We start from the raw sequence: 14,862 nt of genomic DNA, 5'->3' as shown, positions 1-14,862 counted from the left end.
CAAGCAACCACATTTTTTAAAATAAGCCCAAAAAACCACAACCCGCGACTCGTGATTTTTTAACGCGACTTGCCAAAAAAAGAATACCCAAAGTCGCGTGTTATACGCGGACTTGGCAACTATGGAGACGACGAGTGGGTGGCGTCCGCTAGGTGGCGCTTTGTTGTGTTCCTTACTAATGCATGAACCATCTACCTGCCCACACAATCAGTTTACATATTTCAAATAATTCCTTTTGCCATGAATTGTAATAATTCTGTGAGATTTTTGTATGCACAATGAGTAAATTTAGGAAAATTTGAAAATGTATCCTCATAATTTAGTCTACCTCACTACTGCCCAAGACCCAAAATCAATCTTGACATTTTTCATTCAAAAAGTAGACATTTAAATCACCTACATAACACTGCTAAAAAGAATTAAGGGAACACTTAAATCACACATTGAATTTGAATTTGAAAATCTTTATATAGGCCTACTCTATAATTAGTTAAAGGTCCCATGGCATGAAATTTTCATTTTATGAGGTTTTTCAACATTAATATGAGTTCCCCTAGCCTGAATATTGTCCCCAAGTGGATAGAAATGTTGATCGGTGTAAACCCGAGTTCTGGCTGTCTTTCTCAACACGCGTCACTGATTTTATTTTAAAAAATAATGCTATTATCAACACTTACTTCTAACTCGTTCATCTCGACAGCTGTAATGGTACTTTGCATGTGTTACAAAGTTGGTAATAATGATGAAGACGGACTCGGTGTGACTGGGACTCGTGTTTATTCAGAACTCTCAGATACAAACACAATAAACTCGCACTGACTGACAGCGCTCTCACATCTCAGTAGTTACTATAAATAACTTTGTTAGCGATCGCTGAGCTCCATCTCTGGTACATTAAGGCCCGGGTATACTTCGGCCGTCCGCGTTCGTGCACCGCCCGCATGACGTAATTTTCGTCACTCGGAGGGCTCGCGGCCGGCCGCACACCCCGTCCGCGCGCAGCCCAAATTTTGTGACCGCGCGGACGGTCCGCGTGCAACAGCGCATGCGCCAGCAGTACAGAAGAGTCCACTAGGTGGCAATAAACACAGTATTGAGCACAGTGTTCAGCCGTCGAAGAAGAGTGTGCAAAGACCGGTTTAAAAACAACACGCTTGGAAAAAAAAGAGAGAATTTTTGATTCTTCAGTGTTTCTTCCAAACTATGTAGCAATGGTGGATGCACTACAGTTCTTCTCCGATCATGCCCAGCGAATGTCCCGTTGATGACAGGACTCAGTGCTGCCCTCCGATGTCTGGTGGAGCATAGACACTTTTTTACTGCGCATGTGTCGAACGCGATCCTCCGCGCGCATCCGTTGTGTAGTATACTTTGAAAGACGCGCGGACAGGGCTGCGCGCGTGACGCGTCCGGGCGCGGTAAGTGAAGTATACCCGGTGATGTCCGGTTCGCGAACGATCTTTCTTTTGAACCAGTTCTTTTTAGTGAACCGAATCAGTTCACCAAATTGGACTGAATCGTTCTAAACGGTTCGCGTCTCCAGTCAGCGCTGATCCATAATTTACTAAAGTTACTAACTTTCTGACATGAGTGACAGCCCCTCCGACTAGAAATAGACTAATAACCTGAAGTATATGCTGAAACTACAACAGTTCAGACATGCTGCACTGATGTGAAGTGAACTCAGGTCCATCCGTCTCTCTGGCAGCAGCTCGTGCCCAAGCCTGTAGTGCTCCAGTCAGAAATTGAAGCTTTCCCGCCTCGATCGCCCCCCGGTGGCCGGTCCCAGTATAGCTCCTAAACCCCGCCTCTCCATGTATTTGAATGGGCGCGAGACACACTAAACAATTTAATTACACTTCAAATAATTGTTTCCTAAAGATGGTTATTTTAGGCAGTTTTTATTACAATAATTTCATTTCAAGTGTTCGTTTTTTAAATAAGTTTAGTTTTAGTGAGTTATTTGATGCTATAAAAACGGGGGGTGTGACGTCATGATTGACAGCTGAGATTGACGGCTTCTCTGAGTGAAGTTGTCACTGAGGCACTAACGGACTTTTTTCTGGATTTTTGGGAGGAGATTGGAGCTTTAGCTTTAATTTCTACACTTCCATAACTGTTTATTTCACACCAACATAATTAATTGTTCTGCATCTGCGAGAGTGTGGGCGGGCTTTTGATAATCGCGCCTCTACTTCCTGTTCTCTACTGCGCAACTCCGGTCCCGAGATCGCTACTGCGCAGACTCGGTCCCAAGATGTCAGCGCCGTGAGCGGGCCTATGAAAGCTTCAACTTTGGTCAGCGGAAGTCAATGGAGTCGCGTCGTCCATATTTTTTTACGGTCTATGCTCGTGCCTCGTAGACCAAGTTAAACCACGCCCCCTCCGCTCATTTAAAATACAAAGATGTCAGCCAATCACAACAGTGGGCGTTTTTACTGAAGTCTCACAGCAGACACGCCTCTTGAAGCAGGGCATTCAGCCACAGGGCAAACAGCAGTATTGAAAAAATGCCTTTTATTTCTAAATTATGACATTTTATGATGTAAAAGTCTTACTAACAATATAAGTACACCTCAGGAAACATTATAAAATAATAGAAAAATGCCATGCCATGGGACCTTTAAGAACAAATTATGTGACAACAGTCAATGGAAACCAAAACCCAAAACAATAAGGGCTGGATTCTAAATCATACCAAAAATCAATATAAAAAAATTAAATTATAGGATGATTCAGCTTGCATGAATTTCATCACAGCAACTCATAATGTAAGTCAGTAATGGCCCCCATGCCTGTATGCACTCGCGACAACGTCTGGGCATCCTCCTGATGAGATGGAGGATGGTTCCCTGGGGATCACCTCCCAGACCTGGATCAGGGCATCAGTGAACTCCTGGACAGTCTGTGGTGCTACTTGGCGGCTTCGAATGCTCCGATACATAATATCCCAGAGGTTCTCATTTGGATTCAAGTGAGGTCCAGTCAATGGCATCAAAAACTGCCTACACATGCTAGCCACATGAGGCTGGGCATTATCATGCACAAGGAGGAACCCAGGGCCTACTGCACCAGCATAAGGTCTAACAATGACTCTGAGGATTTCATGGTCCCAGTACCTAACAGCAGTAAGGAAACCATTGGCTAGCACGTGGAGGTCTGTGCGACCCTCTAAGAATATTCCTTCCCAGAAGAACATTACTGACCCACCGCCTAACCAGGCATGCTGGATGATGTTGCATGCAGCATAACGTTCCCCAGATACCGGTCCTGCTGCTGGGTTGTTGCCCTTCTATGTCCCTGTCCAGGGGAAAAAAAACTGTTGTCACTTTCATTTGCACCAAAGCAGATTAAACTGATACACAAACACGTATACTTCCTAATCGGACAGCTCGATATCCATTAAGTTTACTTGGTGTTATACTGTGATGATTAAGTCAGGTGTTCCCTTATTTTTTTTTGTCCGGTGTATGTCAAGGGCATTTACAGGCCTGATGCAGACAACGCAAATGCACCTTTTTTTTCAGCAGGGGGCGACATTGTACCGTAAATTCAATTCAGTAATAGCTCTGAACCTTCTAACCAACGTGTGCAAGGTCGTGCATCTCAAACTACTGAGGAACAAAGTTTAGGCTGAAGTCCTAGTGCAGTTTATAGAATAGATGATTGGACATTAACTTGAATACACAGCATTCACTATTAATTTGGATAACTTTCACCTAAATTATGCTGCGATTCTTAAAAGGACGTTTTATGACTTTTTATAACGAAATGTATAGCATTGATTCTTGCAATAATTTGGAATACTTTCATACACACCCCTGGAGATATGCAGCCTAATAAAATCCCTTAATTACTCTATTAATGAGCCCCATCATCAATCTCCGTATCTCTGCCTTAGCAGTCTATCTCCTCCCACATTCTCCTAAAGAGCAGTGGCGCTCCGCCTCTCTTTCTTCCTCCTCTAAAAGCTCACACCCCATCAGCTGTTCACTATTGAGACCTGCACTCGAGCGAGAGCTGCTCTACGACGATACGAGCAAATGTATTTGTGCACCCGCGCCGAAGTCACAAAGATAGAGGAACTAGTTCTCTATGTTCAGCAACAATATACCAAATTATTCGTGTAGGCTAGTTTCTTACGTTAAAAGCATCTGGATTAAATTACTCTTCATTTGTTTATTTTGTGGTTTATCCACGCGACACCGGACGCTGTTACCAGAGCTTGCAGCGCTGCCAGTATTGTGACTCTGTCCGCGTCGCGTTGTGGCATGTTCGAGGGCCAAAGCAGACGGAACTGAAGTCCTCATTGCTCCTGAACAGGTGATATATACAGTCTGTATGTTCATAAATGTAAATGCACGTGCATTTTTGTAGTCACCATAGGCTGGCTGAACTTTTCTTGAAGTCTTTCTTTTTCTTGAAGTCAATGTTTTGGTGGGGGGTTGTTTATATTCCCCTGTGAAAAAAACAACAAAAAAAACATCAAAATAATTATTCATTTTAAAACATTTTTTAAAATCAGTTATAATATTAATAATAATAGTTTAAGTGGTAAAAATGTATAATGATAAATAAAATAGTCAGTGATGTCAGTGCACCTATGACACTGTCATGAGATTCTGTTGGGCACAGACGCAAGTGGTGCTTGAAAAGTGCTTGCTATACTTATAGCATTATTTGTTTTATTGCAAGTTATTAACTGATTGTTTATGCTTTATGCATACAGTCATTCACATAACATTGCTATCTGTGCTATGTTGCAAAATAATTAATGGCCAATGTCAGCACATGGTTCCTGGCTCTTGTACTTCACAGCTGTGGCCAATTTAAATGGATTATTGGACTGTATCAGGTGTGATACATCACCATTGCTTTTGTGTCCTTAATGTATTTAGCTCAGTTCAGTACTACATTTCGCCTCTGCACAACATTAGCGGGAACACAATTAAATTCTCCCCGGAGGGATGTTGACAGCCGGCAGGGACCAGGGGGCGTGTATCGGTTACATGGAAATTCAGACTGATTGGATTTGAATGTGCACCATATAGGTGACCAGATGGCAGTCGGTGACATTGACACACTTAGTGTTGACTCTGTGCCTGGTGCTCAACTCTTTGTTCGCTTTTCCGCAGTAAATTTCAGGCAGCAGTGTTTACTTCTGAAAGTTTTTTTTTTTCCCCTTCAGTTTCCCCTCCTTATCCGTTCGCCTTTGAACACCTGGTAATGATTAGACTCCCTTGCATTTGTTCACATTCCAGTCGGCTAGACATCAGAGAGAGGCTTCCAGTTGTTTTTTATGTTGTGTTTGCAGAATTACATCATCTTTTTCTTCCTTCATATTGAGGTTTGGCATGCTCTTTGTGTATTTTGCTGATATTGATCATATCACTGTTTAAAACGATGTCAGTCAACTTCTGAAACAGACAACATAGGCTGTTTAATGCCCAGCAGTATGCCAATTTTGTCAACTGAACATTTTCTCTCTCTCTCTCTCTCTCTCTCGCTCTCATTTTTTTCAGGATTCAATGAAAATGTCTGTCTGTGTCCACGAGAACCGCAAGTCTCGTGCCAGCACAGGCTCCATGAACATCTACCTGTTCCACAAGTCCTCATACGCAGACAGCGTGCTAATGCACCTGAATGCTCTTCGTCAGCAGAGACTCTTCACAGATGTTCTGCTCCACGCAGGAAACCGCTCTTTCCCATGCCACAGGGCTGTGCTGGCCGCCTGCAGCCGCTACTTTGAAGCAATGTTCAGCGGAGGGCTGAGAGAAAGTCAGGACAGTGAAGTGGACTTCAGGGACTCCATTCATCCAGAGGTATTGTTGTAATGTTTACATTTGTTTTCTAGTGTTGAAATGATAGTTCACCCAAATTTACTCAACCTCATGTGCTTCCAAACCTGTAGGACTTTCTTCTGTGCAACACAAAAGATCTTTTTTTTTTCAATGTTTTTTGGACCCTGGTGACTTTCATTGTATGACAAAACCATTAAAACACTGTTCAAAATATAATCTTTTGTGTTTTATAAAGGTGTGAATTGGGGTGGGGCGGATGTACTATCACTTTAAATTGTGTTCTACTTGTATGCTACTCAAACACCTGATTGATTGGAGAGTTCTGAAACCTTGGAGAAGATCTGGGTTTGAAAATAAGGCTTGCTTTTGCAAAACAATAGTTTCATTGTTTTCAAGTAATTCACATTGCAGTTTTACTGCAAAAATTAGGTCATCACTTGTAGGTTAACCTTGTTTTTACTCCACATTGTCTAGGTATTGGAGCTCCTACTGGACTACGCCTACTCGTCAAGAGTAATAATAAACGAGGAGAATGCAGAGTCTCTCCTTGAAGCCGGTGACATGCTGGAGTTTCAGGACATTCGAGATGCCTGTGCCGAGTTCCTGGAAAAGAACCTCCACCCATCCAATTGCCTAGGCATGCTGCTGCTCTCAGATGCTCACCAGTGCACCCAGCTGTTCCAGCTGTCCTGGAGCATGTGTCTCAGTAACTTCCCTGCTATCTGCAAGACTGAGGAGTTTCTCCAGCTGCCCAAGGACATGCTGGTCAAACTGCTGGCACACGAAGAGCTCGAAACCGAGGACGAGCGTCTGGTCTACGAGTCAGCTCTCAACTGGGTGAACTACGACCTCGAGAGGAGGCACTGTCATCTTCCGGAGCTGCTCCGTACCGTGCGTCTGGCTCTGCTGCCTGCAATCTTCCTTATGGAGAACGTCTCTACGGAGGAGCTCATCATCGCGCAGGCTAAAAGCAAAGAGCTGGTAGACGAAGCCATCCGCTGCAAACTGCGCATCTTGCAAAACGACGGCGTCGTCAACAGTCCTTGCGCCCGGCCCCGCAAGACCAGTCATGCGCTTTTCTTGCTGGGCGGCCCCACGTTTATGTGCGACAAGCTCTACCTGGTGGACCAGAAGGCCAAAGAGATCATTCCAAAGGCGGACATCCCCAGCCCACGAAAGGAGTTCAGTGCCTGTGCCATTGGCTGCAAAGTGTACGTGACGGGTGGCCGGGGCTCCGAGAACGGTGTGTCTAAGGACGTTTGGGTGTACGATACATTACATGAGGAATGGTCCAAAGCGGCTCCGATGCTGATAGCACGCTTCGGTCACGGTTCCGCTGAGTTACGCCACTGCCTGTATGTCGTCGGAGGTCACACAGCTGCCACTGGCTGTCTGCCTGCATCACCATCTGTGTCCTTGAAGCAGGTAGAGCAGTTTGACCCAGTTGCTAACAAGTGGAGCATGGTGGCACCTCTGCGAGAAGGAGTTAGTAATGCAGCTGTCGTCAGCGTAAAGCTTAAGTTGTTTGCCTTCGGAGGAACGAGTGTGGCCCACGACAAGCTACCCAAAGTTCAGTGCTACGATCCCTCAGAAAATCGCTGGACAGTCCCGGCGTCCTGCCCGCAGCCGTGGCGATACACTGCAGCTGCTGTTCTCGGCAACCAGATCTTTGTAATGGGCGGCGACACCGAATTCTCTGCTTGCTCTGCCTACAAATTCAGTAGTGAGACTTATCAGTGGACTAAAGTTGGAGATGTTACAGCGAAACGAATGAGCTGCCAGGCGGTGGCTTCTGGAAACAAACTTTATGTGGTGGGTGGCTACTTTGGTACACAGCGCTGTAAAACCCTGGACTGCTATGACCCCACGCTCGATGCCTGGAACAGCATCACTACCGTACCTTATTCCTTAATCCCCACTGCCTTCGTCAGCACCTGGAAACACCTCCCAGCCTGAAGCACGCCTGCACCCCCTTTTGTGGCCCTACTGTTCCTATGAGGTAGGTTGTGCAATCTAAAAACTAGTCTATGACTAGACTTGTTTTTTTTTTTTTTATCCAATTATAGAAAGAGATGCAATATGTAGTAATCTGGCAATATGAACATTTTTTTTAATCTGTATTAATGAATCTTTTAAATCGAATAATTTAATAACACTGTTAAATGCCATATTTATTAAATATAAAAAATAAATTCAGAACATCCAGTTTTCATACTGTACGTCATAAAGTTGCGATGCCTAAATTAATTTAAAATGATTGAAATTGTTTCTTTTACAGTAGACTAAAATAACTTATTTTAATCAACTAGTATAGAATTTTAATATGTGCTGCTTGTGCTATTTATCGGTTTATGATTACATGGTCACAGTGTATAAGGACTGAAATACATTTTAAGAGAAGTTTTCCTTGAAACTCTAGGGAATTTCAGAGGACGTGTTAATGTCCTTAATTAACTATTTGCTAAAAAATTTCCCAAAAATTCATTGTTGTGGTTGGCATGCACATTACCCTCTTTGTAAGCATACTGACACAATGGGCAAAAGTCCTGTGCACAGGTTACATGGCTCTTTGTTTGTTCATATGCACACTACATTTGGATATAGTGATTTAATTTATCCCTCATGATCTGCATTGTGCATACTTTGACAAAGAACCTTATTAAAATCAGTGGCAAATTGAGTATTGACTGAGCAATTAGATTGTGTTAGATTGTGAGTCAGAGAGGAAAGGAATGGCAAGGCAGCATGCTATGAATATCAACCTCTGCCCATATGCGCAATCAGATGTATTACTTTGTCTATCAGTTCCCCATTGCTTTCTGAATTCTTTCTCAGTTCTTGTCTGATGGACTTTTTCAAGGGGTTGTGTGTGCGTAATGACCACCACAATATTTTGTTGTATGAATATCTGAGCATGCAGTACAGAGCATACAGACCCTCTGCTTTTAAACATAAAAAAAAACCTTTATTCTAGCTTCATGCATTCCTTTTTTATCAACACTTGAATGTGGGTAAGTTTAATTTAAAAAAGCCACATTTTGAGCAAAAAGCTGAGTACATTAATGGATGTTTTATAATAGGCTGCTACAGATGTCATGTCTCCTGAGAGTCCATAAAAATACTGGCTGTTAAGCATTGGGCCTTGCTTCGTCTCCAGGAAAACAGGCTTTGGTCACAGCAGGACTGCATTTGAAAAGGGCATCCGGCTTTCCTGTATCTACCTCTCAGCAGTGATATGCCCACTGATGCAGTGTGTGTGTGCTCTGTCTGGTCTGGCTGATACGGAGGCTCTGCTGTATCTGATCAGTCTCCAGACTAGGAGAGAGAAAAAATAGATCCTTGCTTGAGAGAATTCAGAGCCTTGGTCTTTGAGCTGGAGCTTGAGATTCAAGCTTCACGCACCTACTATAGAAAGATGCTGCAACTGAATTCTAATGTGTGCGTGGGCACATGCAAATCTTCACATGTAAAATTTAGATCCAAAGTAAAACTGTGTGTTTGTGTGCCTCTGTGTTGTGAGGAGGCAGCTTGCGGTAGGGCTGAATGAGTTATGAGCGTGCAGTGAGGGGCGTTGCACCGAGGGTAATTGAAGCAGAATAGAAGACTTTTATTGTTCCTGAGGGGGAAATTTGTCTAAGGGTGGAGGAAAGAGGGAAGAGAGGTAGGGCAAATGGAGGAGGTGGGAGGGCTCTGAGAAAAGGCAGAGAAAGTAATTATGAGGTGTTGTGTATTTGTTTGAGCAGTGTGTTGACAACAGTATGTTTGCATGAAGTCTGATCAACAGTTTACAGTGGATTGTTGTGTTGTTGAGCTAGTGCCTTTATCTTTCTGAGTATACATGCCACAATGCGTAATCAAATATTTGAATAATTAAATACACATTGTACACCACCGCAATCTTTCTGATTAAAGGTGTTGTCACATTTACACAATCAAATCATTTCAATAGGAATCCACTCAATCAGGAATTTTGCATGAGGGTGAAAGATTTCCCCCGTGCAGATTTTGCCGGATTGACCAACAGAAATGTACCTGTGCCACACTTGTGACCGCACCTTAACGTGTGTTCACGCTGGAAGAAGCAGAGCTACAATTGCATTATCTTGGCATGTTAGTTCAATAAAAAAAATGACTGGCAGAATTTAAGTAGGACTAAAGTGTTTACGTGACTTAAAAAAAAAAACACATATTGCAGTAATCTGACAGATGTGCATGTAAGCATATTTGTATCTACAGTGTCGGTTTAGCAAAACAAAACTGAATTCAATAGATTCATAACATTGGAGGAAGATCATAGATCAGCTTAAACTCACGCTGTCGATGTTTCAAATGCATGACTGCATGTTTGACTCTGAAGTTAAGCAATCTATATAAGTAAGTAAGTGAGATGAAGTAATTCAGATGAATCATAGCTGTTGTTTTCCATAAATGGTTTCGGTACTATTAATCGTCATGTTTTACTGTGTTCTGAAATCCTTGTAATTCACTTTGTGATGTGGGTTTGAGCTGTTTCTTTGGAAAGAAAAGCGAATGTACAGACTATTTTTTTTTGTTCTTTTTTTGATGAGAACATTTTCAAAGAGCCAAAGACATTGTGGAAAAACTAGACAAAAAAGAGGGTAGTCTGAGATACAGAGGGTGATTTTTATTTAGCACAGTTTTCTTAAATCTTTCTATTGTTAGGTGCTTTCTTTTAAAGAGTAATCTCCGCCTGGCAGAATGAATTAAAATGTTCTACATTTAATTTCTTCTCTGCCTTCATGGAGGGTGCAGTGAGAACAGAATAACCCCTCAATACTGATAGTCGACCAAACTCCAGGACAGTAGACTAAACAAGATATACACCAACTTCACTTCCTCCTCAATGAAAAACAACACTCATTCCATTCCTGACCCTTTGGTGCTGGTCATTAGCTCTGCTTTTAAAGTCTCTGTGACTTTGTGTGCCTGTGAAATGCTGCCCACCTCGATAGGGCAGTTAATTTCAAAGTGGTGGTCCTTCCTTTGTTCACTGAGCCATTCCTATGCATTTAAAAGACCATGAAGTGTTCGAAGCAAGCTTCCTCCCAACTAACAATGAGGAGCCTCACTGCTGGCCAGAGGAGTGGGAGGAGAGAGAAGACCGAGATGAGGGGAGAGGGGGAGGACTGGATAAGGGAGGGTAAACAAAGATTTTCAGTCTTGCTCTTTCTTTCTCTCCAACTGGCTGTGTTTTCTCACACTCAAACTCCTGCTATCTCTCTCTCCCATGGGAATGCATCTGGTTACAGCGATCCTCCCTTTCCTACGTACGTAGACACACTGCTCTCTTTATCTCTTATCATTTCCCTCTCTCTGTGAGACCATTTTTTTGGACAAATGTGCTGTTGAACTCCGCAAAGGTTCAATGATGTTCTTTGCAGATGTACTGCATTATATTAGAACAGATGAAACGACAAACTACATGCCTGTTTATCCCCCCCCCCCCATATGGCCAACAAGAGATTGCCTCAATCTTCAGAACTTTGGATGGAGGATGGGATTCTTCACACTTTCAACATGAAAAAAAAGAACATTGTTTTAATATTTAATATAAACTTTTCTAATTGAGAATACTTTAAATTGTAATGTATTCCTGTGATGGCAAAGCTGAATTATCTGCATAATTTCTCCAGTCTTCTTCAGTGTTACATGATCCTTCAGAAATCATTCTAAAATGCTAATTTGTTGCTCATGAAACATTTTTCTTTTTATTATAAAAATTAAAAACGGCTGTGCTGCATATTTTTGTGGAGGCAAGTTTTTTTTTTTTTTTGATCAATTGAATGTGATCTTGCAGAACAAAAGTCTTTTAAATATGTATATATGGCTTTTTTTTTTTTCAACCACAGCAAAGGAAAGAAGATTGAATGGACAGACACAGGTTGGAGACAAAAATATCATTAGCTCAATATAAAAATAACAGACATTAATGGGGAAAGAAATTAAGTTTGTAGGTTCCTGCACGTGTGCACAAGTGTGATCTGCACGCGTGTGTGTCTCTCAGGCTTGTGTTTGGCGGGTGTGGGAGTGGAGGGAAGTCATTAGTCTAAGCTGTGTTCATTCAAAGTCAGCTCCATGCTGCTTAGATGGAGTGCCATGGTTCACTGAACATTTTGTCTTCAAAAACTGCTCTGTAGAATCTGCACCCAACTGGCCCTGGGATCGATGGAGGGATGGATTTGGCTTTGCCCCCTTCCAGTCTCTTTGGGCTTCTGTTTGAGTGGGTTTTAATTGGCAAACAATTCTACTGTAACTGCAGGGCTCTGTTGCCCTTACTGTCGTTTATATGCACAACTTAAAAGAAGAAAGTGGGAGTTGGGAAGGAAGAGAGAGAGAGAGAGAATATGTGTGCTAACGACTTGATTTGGATGCTCTGGGGGACTTCTGCTTTCAAATGATCACCTTTACTTCATTTTTCTTCTCTTTTAAGCTAGAGGCCCTGAGAGAGCGAAAGAGAATACGTGACTTCGGAATGGATATTGGCCTTTGCAAAAGCTTAAGGCTGTAAAATGATAGTAGCATCAAAGCCAAAGAGGAAAAACACACTATCGCATTAATGCAACAATGGACAGAAGAGGAAGCTTTTGTTGCACTACATTTAGTTGTGCTCTAGGTTCCTAAATGCTTCTTTGTTAACTTAATAACACCAATGATCTGACTGAATGCAGATAGTTTTTAAAAGAGTACAGTGTGTGTGTGTGTGTGAGTGTGTGATGTGTTTTGGCTTGTATCTGCTGCTGAACAGGTGTGAGGGTCTGACCTGTCCTCTCCTTTTGTTTTTCCTTGAGGGGAAAATGAAAAGATCAGGAACAAATGGTCAGGATCAGTGTCTAAATTATGTTTGTGAGATGACATTCACATGCGCATTTCAGGAAAGAATAACAAGTTCTGGGTGTTATTTAGTCTAGCTATCAATAGTGTAATGATAGAAAAAATACCTCAATTGAAATGGAAGTTCCTGATGTGTTTTTGTTGTTATCTTTCCACAGAGTTCCTTGTGTCCACTTGTCGTTATTGTCTACTGGATTCCAACTGTGAAGAAACGCTATAACCCTCCTGTGCAATTTTACAAAGAGACTTTCTCCCATAAGAGCTAAGTATTGTGCAAGAAGTTCAGTCGCAAAGCTTTTTTTCTGCTGCAAGTTCGCCAAAATCTTTTAACTTCCTGCTTGGAAGTTTCAAGTACGTTGTGATGTCATATCCTACGTTTTGTGAAGTATCAACCTGGGCTTTACAGTGATAACCAAAAGAACTGCGACACATCCTGAAAGCCCAGTCAGCTTCCAACATAACCAGCATAATCATCACTTTTGTCCCCCTACGTGTGTGTCCTCTGACCATTTTTGGTACAATGCAGATGCCATGCAAGCTAAAACAGACCTGTATGCCTGTCTTAATTTCTATACTGCATGAAGGATGAGTGGAAGCTTTTGATTTGGAGATCAACAGGAGTCTCAACGCATGATTGGAAATGTTTAGATACTCCAGGAAAAGTACCTCACATCCTGATTTGTATCTACCTTTTCTTCTCCGATGGTGATGTTAACTTAGACCTTGTTCAAAAGGAGAGAGGCTGAGACGGGCTCTTAATGGACTGATAAACGTCATATTTTGCTGGTTTAAAGAATAAAAAGGACCGAAGGAAACAAGAGAACCTTTTTTCCATGTATTTGTGCTTCACATGTCTGTACGAGGAGGACAGGCTGATGCTGAACTGTTCCACAAACCTTAGCAGCCTAATGAAAAAAATGGACACGGGCACAGCGTGTCCCAGGGTACACGCACCAGCTGTGCATATGTGACTAAGTGAGTGTGGAAGACGCATGTCCCAGCATGTTAGTCTGAACGAGAGTCCATCTGACCCCACTCAACACCCGATCATACTCCCATCCCCTCCAAAATAAACACCCCACAAACAGCGTGAGCATGCCCTCTGAGAAACTGCCAACAAACACTATCCTTCCAGCTTCTGATCACTGACCGACTCGAATTTCAAGATTCTCCTGCACAAAACTCAAATTGTGCGAGACACTTCTGCTTTACAGTTTTTGCCTGTACTATTCTAAGCACATCCAGTCACGGTAAACGTGAACGACAGAAGGAGAGAGAAAAGAGGTGTGAGCCATTTCGTCACTCTGTGAGGGAATGCAGTCTCTATGGCAACAACTAAACTGTAAATTAAAAAAAAAAAAAAAAAAAAGGACAAGAATGAGAAGTGCAAGAAACTGGCTGTCTGGCTTTAAAATATTTCAGTGTCTATTAATAGTCTTAATTTATGACTTTTTAAAAAAAGCTTTGGTTTCCATTGTGTATTTTTATCTTATTTATAATTTTTATGTTTTGTTTTTTTGCTTGCATACATGTTTGGATGTATAGAAGTTAACAGGTTTTTATACCACGCATGGCCCAAAATGCTCTGTGTTCCTGCTGCTTTTTGCACATTAACGTAAGGTAATTTTGACTGAGCAGGTGGAATTTGTAGTGGTCAGCGAACACTTGAGCCTCTTGCTCATCTGATCAAAACAGGGAGGCTTGGGGGGTCAAAGGTCTTTGACAGGATAAGAATGGGCCGAATGATGTCACAGCCTCAGATTACCCTGGGTGCAAGTGGGGGAGTTGGGAGGTGGTTTTGAGAGATTAGGGGACGGCAAGGAAAATTTTTCAAACTGCATGGGCAGTTCACCCAAGAATAAACCACCATTTAGAAAGCATCAAGTGTCATCAACTAGAACATCAGCATAGTTTAGCAAGTGCTTTCGACCAGTGCCCCCATACCAAACTCGTTCCAATATGCATCCTCTGTTCCCCTGCTCTGCGTCCATCACTCTCTCAGTACTGGAGCTCAGGCTGACCCAGGGTCTCCGTGGGCTGTAAGGTTCGTGTAGAGCTATCTGAGGAATGTGACGTACGCAGCTGCTCTCAGAACAGCTAGAACTGTTACCAGCACGTCGTACCTTACAGTTCAGCTGTGCTGTTTGGAATATGTCAAACAACTTGCTGGATCACTCTTAAAAGTAAATATGATGCTATAGAAGAACTG

The 14,862-nt window shown here is 42.4% G+C and overlaps 1 protein-coding gene across 1 annotated transcript; it reads left to right on the top strand.

The window, feature by feature from the left end:
* The first annotated feature begins 3,995 nt into the window (after positions 1-3,995).
* enc1 (ectodermal-neural cortex 1) lies at positions 3,996-14,003 on the top strand. Its single transcript, XM_079814878.1, has 4 exons — positions 3,996-4,323; positions 5,523-5,822; positions 6,276-7,800; positions 12,812-14,003. Exons 2-3 carry the CDS (start codon positions 5,529-5,531, stop codon positions 7,755-7,757), a joined length of 1,776 nt encoding a protein of 591 aa, XP_079671004.1. The 5' UTR covers positions 3,996-4,323; positions 5,523-5,528; the 3' UTR covers positions 7,758-7,800; positions 12,812-14,003.
* The last annotated feature ends 859 nt before the right edge of the window (positions 14,004-14,862 follow it).

The sequence above is a fragment of the Gobio gobio genome (assembly GCF_949357685.1).
Source record: "Gobio gobio genome assembly, chromosome: 4".
NCBI classification, from domain to species: Eukaryota; Metazoa; Chordata; class Actinopteri; order Cypriniformes; family Gobionidae; genus Gobio; species Gobio gobio.
The sequence above is the reverse complement of the archived record's forward strand: the minus strand, read 5'-3'. Positions and strand labels throughout refer to the sequence as shown.